The sequence below is a fragment of the Geotrypetes seraphini genome, chromosome 6 (assembly GCF_902459505.1).
Source record: "Geotrypetes seraphini chromosome 6, aGeoSer1.1, whole genome shotgun sequence".
Lineage (NCBI taxonomy): Eukaryota > Metazoa > Chordata > Amphibia > Gymnophiona > Dermophiidae > Geotrypetes > Geotrypetes seraphini.
The window spans coordinates 147,709,012-147,732,663 of NC_047089.1; the positions used below are offsets into that span (position 1 = coordinate 147,709,012).

General features: G+C 42.1%; 1 protein-coding gene across 3 annotated transcripts in view; it reads left to right on the forward strand.

Annotated features, from left to right (window-relative positions):
* The window catches only part of LOC117362832 (interleukin-18 receptor 1-like), a 122,119-nt gene that overhangs the window by 73,367 nt on the left and 25,100 nt on the right, over nt 1-23,652 (forward strand). For all 3 annotated transcript variants that reach the window (XM_033949860.1, XM_033949861.1, XM_033949859.1), the window contains 3 exons: nt 8,698-8,766; nt 14,007-14,178; nt 19,301-19,440. In XM_033949860.1, coding sequence (XP_033805751.1) covers nt 8,698-8,766; nt 14,007-14,178; nt 19,301-19,440 — 381 coding nt within the window. The remainder of the gene's footprint in view (nt 1-8,697; nt 8,767-14,006; nt 14,179-19,300; nt 19,441-23,652) is intronic.

Genomic DNA, 23,652 nt, shown 5'->3' on the forward strand with positions numbered 1-23,652 from the left:
TTTAATCTACCATCCCTCAACCTCAAATTATGTCCTCTGGTTTTACCATTTTCCTTTCTCTGGAAAAGATTATGTTCTACGTTAATACCCTTCAAGTATTTGAATGTCTGAATCATATCTTCCCTGTCTCTCCTTTCCTCTAGGGTATACATATTCAGGGCTTCCAGTCTCTCCTCATACGTCTTCTGGCGCAAGCCTCCTATCATTTTCGTTGCCCTCCTCTGGACTGCTTCAAGTCTTCTTACGTCCTTCGCCAGATACGGTCTCCAAAACTGAACACAATACTCCAAGTGGGGCCTTACCAATGACCTGTACAGGGGCATCAACACCTTCTTCCTTCTACTGGCTACGCCTCTCTTTATACAGCCCAGCATCTTTCTGGCAGCAGCAACTGCCTTGTCACACTGTTTTTTTGCCTTTAGATCTTCGGACACTATCACCTCAAGGTCCCTCTCCCCGTCCGTGCATATCAGCTTCTTTCCTCCCAGCTTATACGGTTCCTTCCGATTATTAATCCCCAAATGCATTACTCTGCATTTCTTTGCATTGAATTTTAGTTGCCAGGCATTAGACCATTCCTCTAACTTTTGCAGATCCTTATTCATATTTTCCACTCCCTCTTTGATGTTTACTCTGATACAAATGTTGGTATCATCTGCAAAAAGGCACACTTTCCCTTCTAACCCTTCCACTCACAAACATATTGAACAGGATTGGCCCCAGCACCAAACCTTGAGGGACTCCACTACTCACCTTTCCTTCCTACGAGCGATTTCCATTAACCACCACTCTCTGGCGTCTTTAGTTCGAGCTCCACTAAATAGTTTTGTGTTGTCTGCGAACTTTATTATCTTGCACTTTGTCCCTGTTTCTAGATCATTTATAAATATATTATAAAGCAGTAGTCCAAGCATTGACCCTGTGTAACACCACTCGTGACCCTCCTCCAGTCCGAGTAGTGGCCCTTCACTCCTACCCTCTGTTTCCTACCCGCCAACCAATTTCTGATCCATCTATGTATGTCTCCTTCTACCTCATGGTTCTTCAGTTTCCGAAGTAGGCGTTCATGGGGTACCTTATCAAAGGCTTTTTGGAAATCTAGATATATGATGTCTAAGGGGTCTCCTTTGTCCATCCGTTTGTTAATTCCTTCGAAGAAGTGCAATAAGTTCGTTAGGCACGATCTCCCCTTGCAGAATCCATGTTGGCTGGTTATCAGAAGTTTATTCCTTTCAAAATGCTCATTGATGTTGTCTTTTATCAGTGCTTCCACCATTTTCCCTGGAACCGAGGTCAGACTCATCGGTCTGTAGTTTTCCGGGTCATCTCTTGATCCCTTTTTAAAGATGGGCGTAACATTGGCTATCTTCCAATCCTCCAAGAACATGCCTGTTTTCAGGGATAGATTGCAAATTTGCTGCAGTAGTTCTGCTATTTCCTCCTTTAGTTCTTTCAGAACCCTTGGGTGAATTCCGTCCGGACCTGGGGATTTGTCAGTTTTTAATTTTTCTATCTGCCTGTGTACGTCTTCAAGGCTTACCTCCATGGTTGTTAATTTTTCTGCTTGGTCTCCATTGAAGATTTGCTCAGGTTGTGGTATGTTGGATGTGTCCTCTTCTGTAAATACAGATGAAAAGAACATGTTAAATCTTTCTGCCACTTATTTTTCCTTCTTCACCACTCCCTTCCTGTCTCCGTCATCCAGCGGTCCCACCTCCTCCCTAGCCGGCTGCTTCCCTTTAACATATCTGAAGAACTGTTTGAAATTTTGTGCTTCCCTGGCTAGCCTCTCTTCATACTCTCTTTTGGCTTTTCGAACCACACAGTGACATTCTTTTTGATACTTCCTGTGCTCTTTCCAGTTCTCCTCAGTTTTGTCTTTTTTCCATTTCTTGAAATAATTCTTCTTATCGCCTATCGCTTCCTTCACTACTTTAGTAATCCACGCCGGGTCTTTTGTTTGACTCTTTTTGCACCCCTTTCTGAATCTGAGGATATACATATTTTGCACCTCGCTCACTGTGTCCTTGAAAAAAGACCAGGCTTGCTCTACCGTCTGCCATTTCTTGGAAGTGTTCCCAAGTTTCTTCTTTACCATTCCCCTCATCTTTTCATAATTTCCTTACTTGAAGTTGAAAGTTGTCGCTATGGTTCTCTTTCCATTCAGTATCTCTACTTCAATCTTGAACTTGATCATATTATGATCGCTGTTTCCCAACAGTCCCACTATTTTCACTTCCTTTGCAGGTCCTCTTAAGCCATTTAGGATTAGATCTAGACTGGCGTTCCCTCTCGTCGGTTCTCTGACAAGCTGCTCCATGAAGCAATCCTGTGTAGCTTCCAGGAATCCTGTCTCCCTAGCGCATTTTGAGCTTCCAAGACTCCAGTCTATCCTGGGATAGTTGAAGTCTCCCGTAATAACCGTGTTACCATTTTTGCATTCTCGCTTCATCTCAGCTTCCATTTCGTCATCGATATCTTCGGTTTGCCCGGGTGGACGATAGTATAGACCCATCTTTATTTCAGGCCCTTTCCTTCCCAGTATTTTAACCCATAGCGATTCCAGCTTTTTAGTCATCTCTGCTGTGTCCACTCTGGTCGAGTGTATGCTTTCTTTTATGTATAGGGCTATTCTACCTCCTTTCTGTCCTGACCTGTCTTGACGATAGAGCTTGTACCCCGGCAGTGCTGTATCCCATTTGTTTTCTTCATTCCACCATGTTTCAGAGACCCCAATGATGTCTATGTCCTCTGCATTGGCAATGACTTCTAATTCCCCCATTTTGTTCCTTAGGCTCTTTGCATTGGTATATATGCAATTTAGATCCCGGTATTTTCTTGTCTTCGTCATTTCCTTTCCCTGTGCTTCAAACTTTAGTTTCTTCGCTTGTGCTACAGTCCTCCTAACCTCCTCTTCTGGGTTAGTCAACTCCTGTAAATTGCCTGTTGTTTCTTCCCAGCCTTTTTCCCCCTTAATATCTTCACAGAATACCTTCTTCCGAATCGTCGACGCATAGTCGACTGTCGGCTTTCCCCTTCTTCTTAGTTTAAAGCCTGTTCTATTCCTCTCTTGACATTGTTTGCTAGAAGTCTAGTTCCCGCCCCGCTCAAGTGTAGTCCATCTCTCCTGTAGAACTTAATATTGCCCCAGAGCGTTGTCCAGTTCCTCACGAAGTGGAACCATTCTTCCTTGCACCATCTCCTCATCCATGCATTTATGGATTGTAGTTCCTCCTGCCTTTTCACATCTGCCCTAGATACCGGTAGGATCTCTGAGAACGCTATCTTCTGAGTCCTCATCTTCAACTTCCTTCCGAGAACCTTGAACTGTTCTATCAGCGCGCTTCTTCTGTAGTCTCTCCTGCTGACATCATTTGTCCCGATGTGGATCATTACTGTAGTTTCTTTCGTCTCTGCTCCTTCCAGGATCTTTCCAATTTTGTCGACGATGTCCTTGGTTCTTGCTCCTGGGAGGCAGGTTACTAGTCGATCCTCTCTCCCTCCTGCTATGTGGCTGTCCACTTGCCTCAGGATTGAGTCTCCCACTAGGATCGCAGTGGATAAAACTGGAACAATTTTTCCAGTGTTTGATATCTCTTCGTTTCTGGAATAAAAGTTCCAAAGGAAAGAATGATCAACAGAAATTTAGCATTTAGTCCCACAAAGATGAAAATGATCAATCTAAGTAAAAATTCATACAGTTTAAAAGTTAAAAATCTAAGTAAAAATATATACTAAAGGCTAAACATGAAAAAGTACACACCCCTTTGAACACATACCGGTAAATGTAAAGAAAATGAGCATTTACACGTGTAATTGCCCTATTACAGTGGTTCCCAAACCACTGCCCCTAGTTGCTCTCCCAATGACATTGAGTCCTACCTTCACTATTATGTCCTGCCTGCTGAAGAGGTCTCCTGATCGAGGCCCAAACTCCATGCTGCCTACTCATTGAACAAATTGGTGGCATGCTTCAGTCACCAATCCCAGCATTTCCACACATGTCCTATTTCTCTTCCCTCTTTCTATTCGGCATCTGCCCTCCTTCTTTTTCCCCTTCCATCAAATGTCTGCCCTCCTTTTCTCCCCACTTCAACTAGATTCTACCCCCTCTTCCCAATCCATCCAGCTTCTGCCCTCCTTCTCTCTCCTTCCATCCAGCCACTGCCCTCCTTCTCTCTTCACTTCCATCTCGCCACTGCTCCTCTCCTCCTTCTACCAGATTGTGCCCTCTCTTTCTACCCTCTCCCATCCAGCCTAAGAAGTCCCCTCTCTGCCCCACCCCCACCCAGCATCTGCCTCCTCTCTGTCCCCTCATCTTCCCACACACATAGCCACCCACTCCTTCCACTGCTGCTTCTCTATATCAGCAGCGGCAGCAAAGTAATCTGCAGTCACTACGAGGCTGGATTCCCCATACATGTTAATGCTGGCTGTGCCCTGGGATATGATGTCCGAAGAGGGGCAGAACCATCAGCCACGCAGATGGAGAGTCCAGCCCCATGGTGGCTGTGGCTTGTTTTTGCCACTGCTGTTGCTTCTCTAGAAAAGCAGCAGCAGAGGTTTGGCTGGCAAAAGGAGAAAGGTGTGTAAATGCTATATTGTGCAATTGCAAGGGGGTATACATGTGGGTGGAGCTCCCAGTTATATGCACAGTTCTATTGTTTGGGTAAGTCTCTCTTTTCTGTACCCTCCTCCTCTACTGCCAAGTCCCGACTTCACCCTTCCGGCATTGCTGAACCGTATGCCTGAAGGAACCTGCCTGAATTTGTATGCCAGGCTCCATCTCTGGTAGTATTCAAATTCAGGCTCAAAGCCCACTTTTTTAAAGCTGTGTTTAGGTCCTAACCCTTCCAACTTTTAATACACTATATCTGTTTCTCATTCCCTCTCTAGCCCCTACCCTTCATAAGCAGCATATATTGATTCACCCTTTGTCCTGTGTCCTGTGTGTCTGTCATAATTAGGATGTAAACTCTTTTGAGCAGAGCTCTCTCAGCTTTTGAGCTCTTGCGTGTTTGATGTACAGCGTTGCCTACATCTGGTAGCGCTATAGAAATATTTATTTATTTATATACTACTTATAACCTAAGTGGTTTACATTCAGCTACTTTATCATATTTTCCTATCTGTCCTGTTGGGCTCAACCTCTATCTAGTGTACCTGGGGCAATGAGAGGATTAAGTGACTTGCCCAGGGTCACAAGGAGCAGCGAGGGATTTGAACCCACAGTCGCAGCTGTAGCTCTAACCCCTGCGTCACACAATACTATAAATTATCTGCACTGTTGAAGTATTAAGGCTAGTATAACTGCACATGTCTAAATGCAAGGCATGCCGATGCTAAATTATGCTACTATTTTATAACGGAATCTGGGCACCTAGATGCCATTATAAAATAGTCTATCATTATATGGCATTGCAGCACTTAAAACGAGGTGCCCCATTATGGAATTTGCCACCAGTGTCTAAAATAATATAATATTGTAGCAACCTAAAGCAGCATTTTAGAAAGGATGTACAAACCGGTACTGAGATATACAAGTTGGGAAATCTAGAATTTGACAATTATCTTTAGACATTTAGAAAAAAAGGTTGGGAAATCTAGAATTTGACAACTATCTTTAGATCTTCAGAAAAAAAAATTCTGGCGACATTAATCCTTCTTAAAGAAACATATTCATGTGGATATGTCCTACAGGAAGACCCATATTAGAAATACAGTCGTGTGAAAAAATTAGGACACCCCATGAAATATTCAGTTTCTTAAGAAATGTTCACATATCAATGTCAAATCTTTTTTTTTTTTTTTTTTAATCTCTGGAAAAGAAAGTGATATAATTGCAGGTAAACAACAAAAAAATTTTCCTTGATTTACTCATGAAACAAAAGATATCCACAAAATGTGTATTCTAACTGAGGAATAAATTAGGACACCTTATACCCTAATAGCTAGTGTTACCCCCTTTGGCTGAAATAACTGCAGTGAGATGCTTCTTGTAGCCATCTAGCAGTCTCTGACATCAGTCTGAGGAAAGTTTGGCCCACTCTTCAATGCAGAATTATTTCTGCTGTGAGATGTTTGAGGGGTTTCTTGCATGTACAGCACGTTTCAAATCACCCCACAGCATCTCAATAGGATTAAGATCAGGCCTTTGAATCGGCCACTCCAGGACTCTCCATTTCTTAGCTTTCAGCCAGTCCTTGGTGGATTTACTGGTTTTGGGTCATTGCCATCTTGCAGGGTCCAGTTCCACTTCAGCTTTAATTTTTTTACAGATGGTCTCACATGTTCCTCAAGCACCCTTTGATACATGGTAGAATTCATGGTGGATTCTATGATGGTGAGCTGGTCAAGTCATGCTGCAGCAAAGCATCCCCAAACCATGACACTTCCACCTCCATGCTTCACAGTTGGTATGAGGTTCTTTTCCTTGAATGCTGTATTTGGTGTACGCCAAACATGTCCTCTTTTCCGGTATCCAAATAATTCAATTTTAGACTCATCTGTCCATAGAACACTATTCCAGGAGTCCTGGTGTTTGTCTACGTTCTCTCTGGCAAACTTCAGTCTTGCCTTGATGTTTCTCTTAGAGAGCAAAGGTTTCCTCCTTGCACACCTCCCATGCTAATTAAATTTGTGCAGTCTCTTTCTGATTGTAGAGGCATGAACTTTCACATCAACAGTAGCAAGAGCCTGCTTTAGGTCCCGTGATGACATTTTAGGGTTTTTGGAGACTTCTTTTAGCATCCTTTGGTCTGCTCTGGGGGTCAACTTGCTTGGACAGCCAGACCTGGGCTTGTTGGTAGTTGTTTGAAAAGCCTTCCACTTGTACACTGTTTTCCGGACTGTGGAATAGCTAATGTCAAATTCTTTCGAGATCTTTTTAAATCCCTTAACATACTTATAAGCTGCTATAATCTTCTTCCTGAAGGCCTCAGACAGCTCTTATCTCACCATGGTGTTCACTCTCACCACAGCAGTCATGAGCAAACCTCCTTAAAATGCTGAGTAATGATATTCCAATCATGTGCACCTGATTTGATACACCTGTGTGTGATCTGAACAACAACAAGCTAACTCCAGCGATTAAGAACATAAGAATTGCCACTGCTGGGTCAGACCAGTGGTCCATCGTGCCCAGAAGTCGGTGTGTCGGGTCGTTGGGTGGACTATTCTCTCTGGTTCCCCCGACTCTCCTACTCTCTGCCGCCATTCCCCGAAGTGCAGCCCCGCTTTTAAACCACGGGCTCGCACTTGGCAGAAGGGCTTCGAGGTAAAATAGCATTATTCGCCAATGACACCAAACTAAGTAATGTAGTGGGCAAATGCACAACGGACGAAGATTCAATGCCCGACAACATGATGCACGACCTACTCCTACTGGAATGCTGGTCTAGGACCTGGCAATTTAGCTTCAATGCCAAAAAATGCAAAATCATGCACCTAGGCAACCATAATCCATACAAGACTTATACCCTTAATGGTGAGATCCTAACAAGAACGGTAGCAGAACGGGACTTAGGGGTGATCGTCAGTGAGGACATGAAGGCTGCCAGTCAGGTAGAGCAGGCCTCATCCAAGGCAAGACAGATCCTAGGTTGCATACGCAGGGGTTTCGTCAGCCATAAGCCGGAAGTCATTATGCCATTGTATAGATCCATGGTGAGGCCCCATCTGGAATACTGTGTGCAATTCTGGGGCCACATTATCGCAAAGATGTGCTGAGATTGGAGTCGGTTCAGAGAATGGCCACCCGAATGGTCTCGGGACTCAAAGATCTCCCGTACGAAGAACGGTTAGACAAACTGCAGCTATACTCGCTCGAGGAGCGCAGAGAGAGGGGGGACATGATCGAGACGTTCAAGTATTTCATGGGCCGCATCGAAGCGGAAGAAGATATCTTCTTTTTCAAGGGGCCCACGGCAACAAGAGGGCATCCGTGGAAAATCAGAGGCGGGAAACTACGAGGTGACACCAGGAAATTCTTTTTCACTGAAAGGGTGGTTGATCGTTGGAATAGTCTTCCACTGCAGGTGATTGAGGCCAGCAGCGTGCCTGATTTTAAGGACAAATGGGATCGACACGTGGGTTTTATTCACTAGGCAAAGGTAGGGGAGGATCATTAGGGTGGGCAGACTAGATGGGCCGTGGCCCTTATCTGCCGTCTATTTCTATGTTTCTATGTTTCACTGTGGGAAAGAGGGCCAGAAAGCAGGAGAGTCGGGGGAGCCAGAGTCATGGCGAGCAGGCAGGAGAGATCGGGGCAGAGCCCTGACAGCAGTGACAGGAGGCTGCTTCTCCTGTCACTACTGTCAGGGTCCGCACATGAGTGGAGATCGCACATTTGGATCCCTGCTCGCAAATGGGTGCGTTCTTCCGATCGCCCCCATTTGAATATGACTGATTTGTGAATCAGTCGGACCTGCCCGAATCGGAAATGCATTGTTCCGATTCGGGCAGGTTAGTGAATCTAGCCCATAATCCTAGATATATCAGGAACTCTGACTATCATTTGGAGGTAGGGCTATCCTTAGAACTGTACGGGTGCATAAAAATCTACAGTGGCTGGGGCATATACATAATGTTTTACTTTATTTTGGGTTGCCTTTAAATAAGGAGATTTTAAAAAGTCAGAACTTATACTATTTGACAAAATATATTTAAAATGATTTCTTTTTTCCTTTGGCTCCCAAGATCCCCATGAAATGACAAAACCAAAGATACTGGGTGAAGATATAATTCATAATGTGGAAGCAGAAATAGGTACGTAATATTTTGTGAATGCTGTACAAAATGTTTTTCAGGTGACAAATGTTAAAATTAAGAGGAATTCATCAAGGGGCGCTAACTGATTTAGTGTGTGCTAATCATGTTAGTGCATGCCAACAATTAGTGTGTGCTAAATACTAAGATGACTAACAGCCAGATTCACTAAGCAAACAGATCATGTAGCGGTCGGTTTGCGACCACTTAACTATCAAATTTCCATCCGGCCTGATTCACTCACCTCCTCTATGATCCATGCATGCAAATGAGGTGAAATGCATGCAGATTGGACAGCGACCCAATTCACTACCCAAAATTTCAGATCCGACTGGGCGGCCGCTCAACCCAAGAAGTGATTGCTGGAAACCAGTCGAAAATGTCTTTTCGACTCTCCAGCTCCACAGAAGCCCTGTTCTGCTCCGTGTCTCTTGCCTGCTCGCCCCTATCTTCCAGCCCTGCTTTCTTCCCTGAGCTCCTACTGTCTGCCGCCTTCCCTGCAGTGTGAACCCACGGGTTTAAAGTGGTGCTGCACGCCGCAGTGCAGCCCCGCTTTAAACCTGTGGGCTCGCACTGCACGGAAGGTAGTAGATAGCAGGAGAGTCTGGGCGGCAAGATAGTCTGGAAGGGGGGAGCAAGAGAGCCACTGCACTCGACCGGTCCACCCATGGTCGGGCCGGGCTGTCCAGACCCCCCCCCCGACCGGCATGCACCCCTGACACGAAACGCCCAACCCAGCCCTAAAGGTGGGAGCAGGAGGGGTGCATGGTCTCTCCTGTTCCTAGGCCTTCCACCCCCCCCCGGCCCACCACTGGTCGGCCCAGGTGAACGGGCCAGGCCCACCCACCCCGGTACATTTTCAATTCTTTGGAGCAGGAGGGGTGCCAGGTCCCTCCTGCTCCTTGAGGCAGGCTTCTATCTTTGGGAGCAGGAGGGGAGCCCGGACCCTCCTCCTGCTCCTATGCTGCTGAAAATCTTCGGGAGGAGGAGGAGGAAAGTCTTATGCCGACTTGGATCCCTCTGAAATCACTTCCTTGTTGCAGGGCCAGGAAGTGACATCAGAGGGAAAACCAATTGACTTGGTTATTTTCCCATGTGGTCTGCTGTTTCTTTTGCTTTGATTTATGTGGACCTTTGCTTCTGCTTTACTTTCTCTGTTTTTTGAGCCTGCTACTTTAACTATTAGACTACTCCTCCATCCAAACCTATTCTATTTGGGGATTGCTGGTAAAGGCTGCGGTTCCCAGTCTGGCACTGTTCACAGGCTCCTTTGATGTTATTGGAGACCTTCGGGAAGATCTTAAAAGCAAGGCCAGTGCTGTGTTTGGAGGAATTACTGGAGAAGGCTGCTGGCCCAATTTGAGAGATGGTTCCTGCTCTGGCATTGGGTGGATTTCTTTGGAAACCCCATTGATGCTGGAGACCTTCAGGGGGATTTTAGAGGCGAGGCCAGTGATGTGTTCGGAAAAATTGCTAGAGGCCTCTGCTGGCCTGACAGGAGAGGTGGTTCCAATCTGGCACTGAGTGAACACCTGTTTGGAGGCCCCATTCATGTTATTGGAGACCTCCGGGAAGATCTTAAAAGCAAGGCCAGTGTTGTGACGCTTGGCCGCATGAAAGTGGCCTGAAGGTATGTGAACTAATGGACACACCCTTCTATAGCACCTCCGTGGCCCCTTGGAGATCATTGGAGTCTATTGGAAACTGTTGGAAGGTTAGCGCCCAATAATCTGGACTGATTTTTGTGAGTATACTCTTCATAATATTATGGGGAGGAAAACTAAAAGAGAAAGAAAGTGGAGTACATCAAACTGGGAATTTACCTGGTTCATAGGATAAATATGTTTAAAGAACTGTACTCCCAGTTTTAATGGGAAGTGTGGGTACTTCCTCTACCCTTCAATCTGCATCCAGACCTTCTCTTAGTTTTGGGGGTCACCTAACCCCTTCTCCTCTTATGACTTCCATATCGTGCCCCAAGGAAGAGCGTCCTATATTGGTTCCCAGTACTTGTTTATTGGTAATGGAAGAACAGCAGAATATTCAGTCTCTCAGCAGTTGGCGATTCTCGGCGCATCGGACCTTTTGGTTTATGACATTTTACTCTACAATTTTTTGTGGCATATTTTTCAAACCTTTTTCATTTTGGACCCCTGACGAAGGGTTGTCCGAAACACGGACCGTGTCGGGTCCATTGTTTGGTAAAAAGGTTTTTATATGTTTATATTTGTCACAATAAATTTCGCCTGCATCTTGTACACATCTGCAGTTTGTTTTTGTTTGTTCTTGGTTGTTTTTTTCTGCAGACAAGGTTGGACCTTCTCCTTCCTTTTTGTTGCTCTGTTATCAAAAAATGAAACAACTGTAAATTTCCTACAGAGCTAAGAATTTAAGGATTTTGAATTTTCCTGTTACATTGTTACTTTCACCTGAGATTTTGTTTAGGAAATATTTGAAGGAAGTTTTGTCTGTTAACTGATTCTCTAAAGGACTTAGGCGCCTCTAATGTAGGCCTTTAAAATCCTGGCTTATATTGCAGATACCTAAGTTTAAAGTTAGACACCACTAAGTGTGATTCTGTCATGGGCGCCTAAATGTGATTGACATGCAATAAGCACCTAACTTTAGGCATCTATCTTTTTTAGGCGCCCATGACAGAATCTGGCCCTCAATGGACCCTTTACATAAATCTAAAACCTCAACTCAGAAATCAACCTTAAAAGCCCAAGAACTATCGGACGCCTTCATTCTTAAAATTAATAACATCCGGAAATCCTTCACTCAAAATCCATCTGCTTGTATTAACGACTCTGATCAATCCGACCTTATACCAACAGCAAAATGTTCAAAATTCAAAATTCCCTCCTTACAAGACATTGAATCTTTATTTTCTCAGGTTAATTTAAAAGGCTCCCGATCTGAATTAATTCCCCCCTTCTATTTAAAAAAATACCATTCTCATTTTGGCCCTTTCATATTGTCTCTTATTCAATGCAGCCTGACTACCTCTACAGTTCCTTCACAATGGAAATTTGCCTATATTACCCCTATTGTGAAAAATTACAAAACCAGTATTAACGAATTAACTAACTATCGTCCGATATCAAACATTCCATTTCTTGCAAAATTAACAGAAAAAATCATATTCAATCAACTTTCTGATTTTTTCGAAAAAACAAATGCATTGCACCCGAACCAAACAGGATTCAGAAAATTCCATAATACCGAGTATTCCCTAATAGGTTTAACCTCTAATATCCATTACTATCTAGATCAACACAAATCAGTAATACTTTTTTCCTTAGATATTTCCGCCGCCTTCGACACCATTGATCATGATCTTCTCTTAAGAAGACTAGAAGAAAAAGGAATCAACGATCAAGTCTTAGACTGGTTTAAATCTTACTTCACTAATCGAACCTCTACCGTTAGATTTAATAACGAGGAATCCGCCCCTTACACTTCAACCTTTGGAATTCCACAAGGATCTATTTTGTCCCCTCTATTGTTTAATATCTTCCTTGCTCCTCTTTTAGAACTTTGTCAGGCCATAGGCTTCATCCCCTATTCTTACGCAGATGATATCCAACTCATACACCCTTTAGATCCCGAAAACACTACGGATATTTCCTCAATAAATCAAAAGCTAGAGCACGTGCAAAATTGGTTAAACACAAATAAATTGGCATTAAACATTAATAAGACTCAATCCATTTTATTTAATTGGAAAAAAGATATTTCTCTTTCCAAACCTTTTCTTCTTAATAACACCCCCATTAACATGGTATCTTCAACAAAAATTCTTGGCGTTTACATAGATGAAAAACTATCCTACCATGAACACATATCATATATGGTTAAAAATTGTTTTTTTAAATTGCGGCAGATAAGATCTATTGCTAAATTTCTCACTCCTTCTTCTTTAAATATTCTTATTCATTCATTTATAATAGCGAAAATAGACTACTGTAATGCCTTATTCTTAAACATCACACATAAAGAAATAAGAAGAATACAAATAATTCAAAATACAGCAGTAAAATTAATTTATAATTCAAAAAAATTTGACCACGTATCTCCATTGCTAATAGACGCACACTGGTTACCAGTAAATCATAGGATCTGTTTTAAACTAATGCTCCTAATTTTCAAAACTCTAACATCCAATGAACCTCAATTTATCTCTAAAACTCTAATTCCATATAAACCTCATCGATCTCTTCGCTCTACTGATCAATGCTTACTAACTGTTCCATCTTTAAAAATCATAGGCACCAGAAGAGCAGATATTTTTACTGTCGCCGGACCACAAAGGTGGAATAAACTCCCTCAATTTATTAGAATTGAAAAAAATATTACAACATTTAAAAAACTTTTAAAAACATATTTATTTAAAGATGCCTTTGACTTTTAATAGTTCCTTTAAATTACTTATGATCTGGTACTACTGTTAATGAAGTATGCTTAAGCCATTTTGTTCTATCTTTTTTACCCTACCTTTTGTACTTTCCTTTTTTCTTACAAAACCCGAAATTGTAACTTTTTAATTTTCCCTTGCCCCTCAAGTATGTTTTAAATGTTTTTATTTTGTGTCATGTTAATATAATTAATTATGTTAAGTTTCTTATCTCTTATTATTACACTATGTACATCGCTTAGAAATTGTTATAGGCGATCCATCAAAAGATTGAATAAACTTGAAACTTAAAACTTGTTTTGACAACATGGCTAAATGAAAATGAATAAAACAAATGTTCCCAGAACCAGCATGGGAAACAACATGAAATAAAAATTTTCTGGCTGCCCATCCTTAGTAGAAAACAGTTTTACATTGTAAGGAGCTAAGAAATCTAAATAACTGCATGTGTTTCTCATACCTTGGTAACGCTGGCTTTTACAAAGCTACAGAAGAAATTTCTATTGTAGGCTGGCGAGGTACATACTTTGATGCTCATAGAATTCTTAGGAGCGATGGAGCATTTACCTCACCGGCCTGCATTAGAAACCTCTACCATGGCTTTGTTAATTTGTATTAATTGTTTTTACCCTATTTTAAAATGTATAACCACCTTGAAATAAATTGATAAGGTGGTATATCAAATTTTTATTAAACTTGAAACTTGTAAAAGATGCTGAAAATCTTTTAGATTTCTTGATATTTGTACATCGGTTGCTTCTTGTTTTTGTTTGTATCCAGTTTGCATGTGTTAATGCTGACTCTCCCGGTGTATTTTGTCCAGGGAAAGAATTGAGGCTGAACTGCACAGCTTTTGTTGGTTACTCTAATAAAAGCAAAGGCTTGATATTTTTCTGGTTTAAAAAAGAGAATTCAGATTATGAGAATGAAAGCTTTTTCGATCCATGTAATGGCATGAGTAACAAGGAAATGCAGTGCGAGAATATCTTTACAAAGTAAGTAGTGCGTTTATTGCAGAATTTTGCAAATAATTTTTTTTTTCAATAGCACTGATCAAATAGCAAACTATAAGGTATCTGTTTTTACACCCTTCCCTTGAGAAAAGGCTCGATGATTGATTTTATGGCCTGCTAATGATGGTACTTGCCAAAAACCTAAATCAGATGCATAAAAAAGTCCCCTATTCATATATCAACAATATGGGGTATGCCTATAAGATGGCACTGAAAAGTTCCCAGCCCAGCCAAGAAGAGAATGACGGGGAGCCATGAAACTTACAAGTTATTCCACACGTTTCTTGACACTTTTCATTTTATTTCATATCATTGAAACGAAAAGTGTCAAAAGTGTGGAAAAATTGTAAGATTCATGGCTCCACATTATTCTGGTTGGGCTGAGAACTTTTCGGTTGCCCCTTGTACTAAGGCAGGGGTGCCCACACTTTTTGGGCTTGCGAGCTACTTTTAAAATGACCAAGTCAAAATGATCTACCAACAATTAAATTAAAAAAAAACCCCACAAAGCACACTGAAAGGCAGAGAAAATATTAATTATCATTCATATTCCGGGTTTTTTTCAAAGAGGTCAAGGCAGATGACTCTATGCAATGTCACCTCAATAACAACCATACAAAAATAGATAAATATAGCCCCTCCCTTTTTACTAAACCACATAGCAGTTTTTAGCGCAGGGAGTTGCGCTGAATGCCCCACGCTGCTCTCGACGCTCATAGGCTCCTTGCACTAAAAACCGCTATTGCGGTTTAGTAAAAGGGAGCCATAGTGCAAAATATAGACAGCAGATATAAATTCTCAAAACAGACACATTTTGATCACTAAATTGAAAATAAAATCATTTTTCCTACTTTTGTTGGTGATTTCATGAGTCTCTGGTTGCACTTTCTTCTTCAGACTTCTCACTTCACTCTGGCTGCACTTCTGACATCCTCTGACTTCAGCCCATTTCTGCAGCCAATATTTCTTCCCTTCTTTCAGCCTCCTATATGCTTTCTCTCTTCCAGACCTCATTCTCTCCCCCAACTTTTTCTTTCTTTCTCCCTGCCTCCTGTTCTTTCTTTCTCTCTCTCTCCAAGCCCACTTTCTTTCTGTCTCCCTGTTCCCTTTTTCTTTCTGTCTCCCTGCCTGCCCCCTTTGTTTCTTTCTCCCTGCCCTCCCCCAAGCCACTAGGTTTGCCGTCGCCACCGGGGAACAGGCCTCCAAGCATCCGCCCCCCCATCACTATCTCTCTTTGCTTATCTCCCCCTGTGTCCCCCTTCCTCCTGTAAACTCCACTCAGCTGGTAAGTCCCTCCTATCTGTGCTCTTCTCTTCAACTGCCAACTCCAGACTCCATCCCTTCGACCTTGCTGCGCCGTATGCTTAGAACAAGTTGCCCGAATACCTATGGTGGGCTCTGGCAGTGTAGAGGTCTGCAAGGGAATGGGGATCACGGGAATCCCGCGGGTCCCGCGGGGGTCCGGTGGGAATCCCCCCTAACCCACGGAACTCCCACGGGGACCCCCCTGTGGCCCATGGGACTTCCACAGGGACCCCCCTCTAGCCAATGGGGGGGAAGGAAGGCTTTGGAAGCAGGGTTCGTCCATATAATATAATGGACACGTCAGTCTTAGTAAAAGAGGGGGTTTATAAGTTAATTACCTGAATAGAAAACAAAAAAAGGGTTCCACCAAAGAGATTCCACAAGGAAAACAGCAGCACAAACACAAAAGGAACTGTGGAATTGATGATCCTGCCAGAAGTAATTGCTGCTTTTTATGGGGACGGGCAGGGATGGAGGTAATTCCATGCGGGGATGGGTGGGGACGGAGAGGATCCTGGTGGGGACGGAGAGGATCCTGGCGGGGATGGGCGGGGATGGTGGGATTTCTGTTCCCTGCGCAACTCTGTATGGCAGTGTTCAAGGCCTAGTTAAAAGCCTGTACTTTCATAAGACTCAGGGAGTAGAGTGGCCTAATGGTTAGTGCATCAACCTGATTGAATCTGGGGAGCTGGATTTGATTCCCACTGCAGCTCCTTGTGACCAGTGGCATAGCGAGGAGATGCCCCGGACAGTGGCCCCCCACCCTCTTCGCCACTCCCCCGCTGCTCAAGTGTCTTCCCTCCCCCCTGTATCTCATTAACTTTTTGCTATCATGAACAGGATCTCCAACCAGCTGCCAGCGCCAGCTTCAGTTCTCCCTATGCTATCACTTCCTGGTCCCGCGACTAGGAAGTGATTTCAGAGGGAGAGCTGAGGCCAATGGGGGAGATGAAAGGCTTGGTGAAAAGTTAATGAGATAAGGGCAGAAAGGAATAGATGTGCCGGCACCCCCAAGAAGATGGCATTCAGGATAGTCTGTCCCCCTACCCCTTTATTACATCACTGCTTGTGACTTTGAGCAAGTCACTTAACCTCCATTGCCTTAGGTATAAAATAAGTACCTGTCTATAATAAGTAAACTGCTTTTATTGCAGCCAAAGAAAGCTAGAATATGAAATTCCATCCCCTATTTATAAGATAGTCTGATTTTCCCAGATGTCTCTAAAGTTTATTTGTTTATTTAAAAAATTTCTATACCATCTTAAACCTAGATGGTTTACAAAATACACTTCTCCCTCCGAATCCTCAGTTTCAGTATCCGCGGATTTGGTCATTCATGATTTTTGGGGGGGTAAAGGAAAAGCTGCATACCAGACCTCCCTGGACCTTACCTGGTGGTCTAACGGGCTTTCTGGGCAGGGGCGATCTTGCTGCGCTCCTGCCCCATGCAGATCACTCATACAAAATGGCTGCGGGGAGTTCCCGTCGTAGTTTCGAGAGACTATGGGAACTCATAGCAGCCATTTTATATGAGTGATCTGCACGGGGCAGGAGCATAGGAAGATCGCTCCTGCCCCGAAGCCCGGTAGACCACCAGGTAAGATCCGGAATGCCGGGGGAGGGTCAGAGCCACTACGCAGGTAAGCAAAGGAACCAGCGCGCTGTGGTTTTCCAAATACAAATAATTGCCGCCTCCCATGCCCCATGCTCTTAGGCCCGCCTTCCAAGCCTAATGGAGGGTAGAGCTGTTAGTCAGAAGGTCGCACTTCTGTCCTCCTACGAGGTAATTTGTTGAGTAAGAGCTAAGGAGATAAAAAATGGTTACACTTCTCCCTCCAAATCCACAAGGTAAGGTCCGGGATACCGGGGGATGGCGGGGGTGGGTCAGAGCCGGCCCAAATGTTATTCATGGATTTTCAATATTTGCGGGCCAGCTCAAAAGACAAATGAACATCAATGATTAGATTCTCAGAAAATCTACAATCAGATGAAATCAGACCATATAAAAAGGCATTTACAAACAGTTGCATTTTAAGTAGTTTCCTAAATGTACATCTATCAACACATTTCTGTATCTGCCCTACATATGAGTTCTACAATTTTACCCCTGCACAACAAAAGGTCATTCTGCTGGTATTTACATATTTAGGATTGGCATTCGCCTTTAACATAGCAGAGTTTTTAGAATGCAATGATCTTTTTGGTTGATAAATAATCATCTTGCTCTTAAAAAATTCTGGAATTGTACCATACAGAAATTTATGGCATATCATCACTACCTTATACTGAACTCTAAATGCCACTGGCAGCCAGTTTACTGTCAAAGGTAAGGTGTAATATGAGCATATTTTGATGTTCCCGTTATCAATCTGGCCACAGCATTTTGTACTACTTGCAAAAGTGATCAAGGAGTACCATAAGGTATTCCTTACTATGGGCCTCTTCTACTAAACCGTGCTAGCGTTTTTAGCGCTGGGAGCCGCACTGAATGACCTATGCTGCTCCTGACGCTCATAAGAACTCTATGAGCATTGTGAGTAGCGCAGCTCCCAATGCTAAAACCACTAGCGCGGTTTAGTAGAAGAAGGTATGTGTCAAGAGACTTGTATCTTTGGGCCATCATGCTGTTTCTTTGTAAATGTTTAGACTACTTTTGTTGCATACAGTAAGGGTCATGTTTCTTCCCTTTTCATTAGATTTCTTTACATATCCAGGGAGGGTGGGTGGGTGGGGGAAGGAAAATGTACTTTGAAGAGTTAAATTATTTAATTATAATATTGAAATCACATCATATGTTTTATTGTATTAAGAATTAAGATGAGGATGGGAGTAAATGACTGCTTAATGTAATAATTGTATAGTTATTAGTGTGTTCTATGCAGTATTTTATGATTTACCAATTGTATTGCATTATCAAAGTTTGAAAATCAGTAAAGATGTAAACAAAAACAACAAAAAAATGTTTAGTAATATATGCTAGTCTTAGGCATGTGTTCTATGTTCCAGAAAAGTTAAGTTTTTCTTGTCAGTAAGAAGACTCTCAGTATCGCACAGCAAGTCTCAGGTTATCTTGGATTTGTCTTCCATGTGTCTTAAATTTCCTGAGGCTACATTCTCCATACCACTGGGACATGCTTTCTAAGGGCCCTGGGGTATCTTAGGTTTCCTCAGCTACTTTATGGTTCCCTCTACTGCAACCTCCAGATGCCAGTGGGAAGATCTCTAAAAATGATTCATTTTCTAACTTCACTGGGCAGGTGATTAGCTGGGCCCATATAGCTCCAAAATCCTTCTAGTCCCATTCCAAGATAATTGGGCAGAGAAGCCAAGGTAAGATTCGTACTTCCAGCTTGGCTTGCCTCACTGGGGTTTTGATCAAGACCTGAGCTGTTACATAATATCTCTGGTCCTACATGAACACTGGCTAATGTCACTGTCCATTCATAATTGATTTGGAGTCTCTGGAGTAGCTCTCTCTTAATAAGAGTCTTCACATTTCCAGAGTCTATCAAAGCTTGAATGGAAAAGGGGGTATCCAGCTTGATTAGAATCACAAAATTCTACTTCTCATGATGGGAAGCATCTGTTATATTATCATCCATAACGTCATCTTCCAATGTTGATAAATTTTTATATGGTGCTTGTAACCTAAGTCTGTATAGATAACCCATGATAGAATTTGGTTAAATAAATAAATAATTTTCTGACCCAGGCACTGAACTTTCTTATTGTATGAAAAATGCAAAGGACTTTTTAACACTCTACTGAGAACAACTGATTTTATGTTTTGAATTTCTAGGGTTGTAGAAGGGAAAATATATTTCATAAATGAATTGCAATTTCAAATTGTCCAAGAAGAAGATCTAAAGTACACATATATCTGTAAGCTGGGCAACACAATTCAAAATGATAATAGAACATACATCCTAAGGAAGAAAGGTATGCTTACACCATAATTTTACCATGCCTCTCTTATTTTTCTAGCCATCTTCATAAGCATGACAGTTATAGCTACTTAGAAAAACTAAAAAAAACATTATTTTCCTTTCAGAGTGACCCTCAGGTCAGTGGTTATTATTGAGTATCTGTACACCTCATGATAAATAATGCCTAAAATAGCTGCCATAGCTGCGTACACCTGTGCATAAGAATTCAGAGTAACTTCATAAGTTACTCAGATAAGATAAAGTACTGTGGTGATCATATTAGGGGGGAAGTTATCAACATGGGTTACCATTACGATGGGTTATTTACACAATTCATGCTATTTTTAGTAAGGTTCTATTTTATGCAATGAGACGTAGTTACTAATAACTCAGGATAACAGTAAAATAATCCAACTTAACAGTAGCCCACAATGATAATATTCCTCCTACGTTCACTTAAAAAAACAAATAAATGGAAACGAAGTTGATACTGTTCTGATTGGCTAAGTGCATCTTAGGGATAGGAAATGCTGCTATAAAGAGGAAGAAAGAGAGGGGAGATATGATAGTCCTTCCTATACTTGCAAAGGTCTAATTAATGGAGAATATGTAAGCCTGTTTTTAATGGAGAATATGTAAGCCTGTTTTTGGGGGGGGGGGGGGAAAGAAGGGGCAGGCTTAAGAGCCTCAGAAGAATACATTTCTTTACTGTAAGGATGGAGAACACATGGACACCCTTTATGGAACAGTGCTTACTGCTGATTCCTGTGACTAACTTTGGGCACATGAACTTATACTGAGTGAAACCTAACATAAATCCAGGTGTGCAAGTTGAGTGGCTGACGACAGAGGGATGAATGCTTTTCAAATTCAGCTCTTTTACAAGACATTACATGGCCCATGTTTTGCCAGTTCCTATTCACCAGACCTGGCCGATCCACACATCATCAATCATTCTTCACTTTCCTCTCAGTCAAGGCTGCACTCAGAAAAGATTAATTAACAGACTCCTTTCATACCAAGCCACTTCCGGAGACCCAAAACTGAACCAACTGGTCAAAGTATCAGACTCTTACATGCACTTTAGAAAGCTCCTAAAAACTCACTTCTTTTTTAAATTCAGCAGTTCTTCCTAAGATAAGAACATAAGTAATGCCTCTGCTGGGTCAGACCAGAGGTCCATTATGCCCAGCAGTCTGCTCACGCGGCGGCCCATCAGGTCCAGGACCTGTATAGTAATCCTCTATCTATGCCCTTCTATCCCCTTTTCCTTCAGGAAATCATCCAATTCCTTCTTGAACTCCAAAACCGTACTCTGTCCTATCACACCCTCTGGAAGCACATTCCAGGTGTCCACCACCCTCTGGGTGAAGAAGAACTTCCTAGCATTGGTTTTGAATCTGTCCCCTTTTAATTTTTCCGAATGCCCTCTCGTTCTTGTAGTCTTCGAAAGTCTGACGAATCTGTCCCTCTCCACTTTCTCTATGCTCTTCATGATCTTGTAAGTCTCTATCATATCCCCTCTAAATCTCTGCTTCTCTAGGGAAAAGAGCCCCAGTTTCTCCAATCTTTCAGCGTATGAAAGGTTTTCCATACCCTTTATCAAGCGTGTCGCTCTCTTCTGAACCCTCTTGAGTATTGCCATATCCTTCTTTAGGTACGGCGACCAATATTGGACGCAGTATTCCAGATGCAGGCGCACCATCGCCCGATACAATGGCAGGATACCTTCAAACTTGATTGGCAATGACCAGTTTCTACCTCTTTGTTAATCTCTACCTCCTTGCAAGCTTTATTGTTAACCATTTTGCCACATTATGTGGTAAATCACTGACTTTAGTCAGTCTTACCTCTTTTGTAAACCGCATAGAACTGAAAGACTTTTGCGATATACATTATATTACATTATATTACATTACATTACATTAGGGATTTCTATTCTGCCATTACCTTGCAGTTCAAGGCGGATTACAAAAGAATTATCCAAGATGTATTACAACAAGAACTTACAAAAAAAAATAAAAAAAAATTGGTCATTTTCAAAAAGAGTGAGAAATGGGTAAGGTTATTTGTTTGGGGTAGTTGGCTTTAGTGAGAGGTGGAGTTTGAGACTTGCGGTATTATTTCTTTTTTCAGAGTTTTCTTGAAGAGTATGGTCTTTATTTATTTTCTAAAAGTCTTGTAGTCGAGGGATGCCGTCAGTAGATTGGCGATTTGGTTGTCTAGTTTGGCTGCTTGAGTGGCCAGGAGGCCATCATATAGTTTTTTCCGTTTGACCTCCTTAATTGGGGGGTATGAGAATGGGGTGTGAGTTTTCCTATGTCTGGTTGCGGTGTTGTGGATGAGGCGGTTATTCAGGTATATATATAAACTAAACTTTAAGTTTATATACCGCATCATCTCCACGGAAGTAGAGCTTGGCACGGTTTACAAAAACTTAAAAATGAGAAAGGGTAGGAAAAGGTTTACATAAATTTATAAGTTGAGTGGAAAAGTAAGGGAAAAAAGAAATTACATGTTAGAGAAGAGCCAGGTTTTTAGTTGCTTGCGGAATAAATGGAGGGAGCTCAGGTTCCGCAGCGGGATGGTAAGGTCATTCACAATGCCGAAATTCTATAGCTTTGTGACTATCCTATTTTGTATCTATAGTTAGTAAGACTCTAAGCTTGCTGGGAGGACATGGTATGATGAAAGAGGAGATCTGAATGCTAAATTAAATATGGGATCTTGTCTGGTCATCATAATAAGTAGAGGTCCTAGCAGAAAGACTGGATATTATATAGCTATAGGGAACCTACAAGGCAAGATGTTTGTGCAACAGCTGCATTAGAATGAGATGTTAGACCTAGGTGCCTGGGATGATAGATCTAGGTACTAGCTGAATTCTTTCTTTCTTACCTGCTGCAAGTATAATACCAACAAGAATTCCTGGTGAAGTGTTAATTTAACTGGGTCTGTCTGGCAGGATATGCAGGGACCATGGGAGTTGGATATATGGTATGCAAAACAATGCCTTCCTCAGGGGACACTGAGTGGTGCGGGAAAAATGTTCTCCAAGCATGTGGTTTTTCCCGCACCACTCAGTATCCCTTGATGAAGGTGTTGTTTTACACACCGAAACTAGGATCCTTGTTGGGACCATTTATTTGAATAAAAGACTGTTTATTGGCTGAAAGGAAGCCTCCCTTTCCTTTCTGTTGTACTGTTGATATTCCAAGGCTAGGATTTCTTTCTTTGTTCGTCTGGCTGTCTATATGGAAAATATCTCCACAAGAATTGATAGCTATTTAGGGTCTGATGCTCAAAAAAAGCTGAACTCTTAAATCTACGCCCTAGTTTCGGCTAAACATTGGAGTATTTTTCAGGCAAAAATTCATCTTAATTTAGGAGCTTAAATATTCTGCATCTAGGGAAGGGAAAGAGGATGGGATGATATACTGTATTTCTGTGTCTACAATCAAAGTGGTTTATATATTATTTACAAGTACTTATTTTGCACCTGGGGCAATGGAGGATTAAGTGACTTCTCCAGAGTCACAAGGATAGATTTATAAACATAGTGCTGAAAATCATTGCTAAACATGGAACTTTCCCCCATCATAAATCCTCCATCCCATTGTTACTCTCTTTTTATTCTCCTAAATATAGGAGTTTAGTGACATTTTGAACATCAAGTTATCCATTTAACCCTAGTAAATTTTCAAATAAGCTAATTTATAATTCTCAAAGGGGCTCTTTTACGAATGTGTGGCAAGAAATGACCTCAGCTGGTCCTTTACAGGAACTTTCCCATGGGCTAGGGCAGGGGTGGGTAACGAGGGTTGAAATCCAGTCAGGTTTCCAGGATTTCCCCAATGAACATACATGAAATTTATTTGCATGCACTGCCTCCCATTGCAGGCAAATAGATCTCATGCATATTCATTGAGTAAATCCTAAAATCCCAACTGGATTGCGGTCTTTGTTGCCCATCCCTGCGCTAGGCCCATTTTTACCATGGCTATAAAATAGCCTATTTTCTTTCTTTTTTTTTTTTTTTTTTTTAATTAATGGCCATACACTATGATTAATGTTGTCATTAGTGCACAGCCATTTTTTAAAATGATCATGTGAGCTCTAACTGCCACCTATTTTGTAGGAGTAAGGGTTCATGCAATACCTCTGCACTAATCAGTTAGTACTCAGTAAGGTAGATGTACTAACTGGTTAGCACAGGAATACCCAT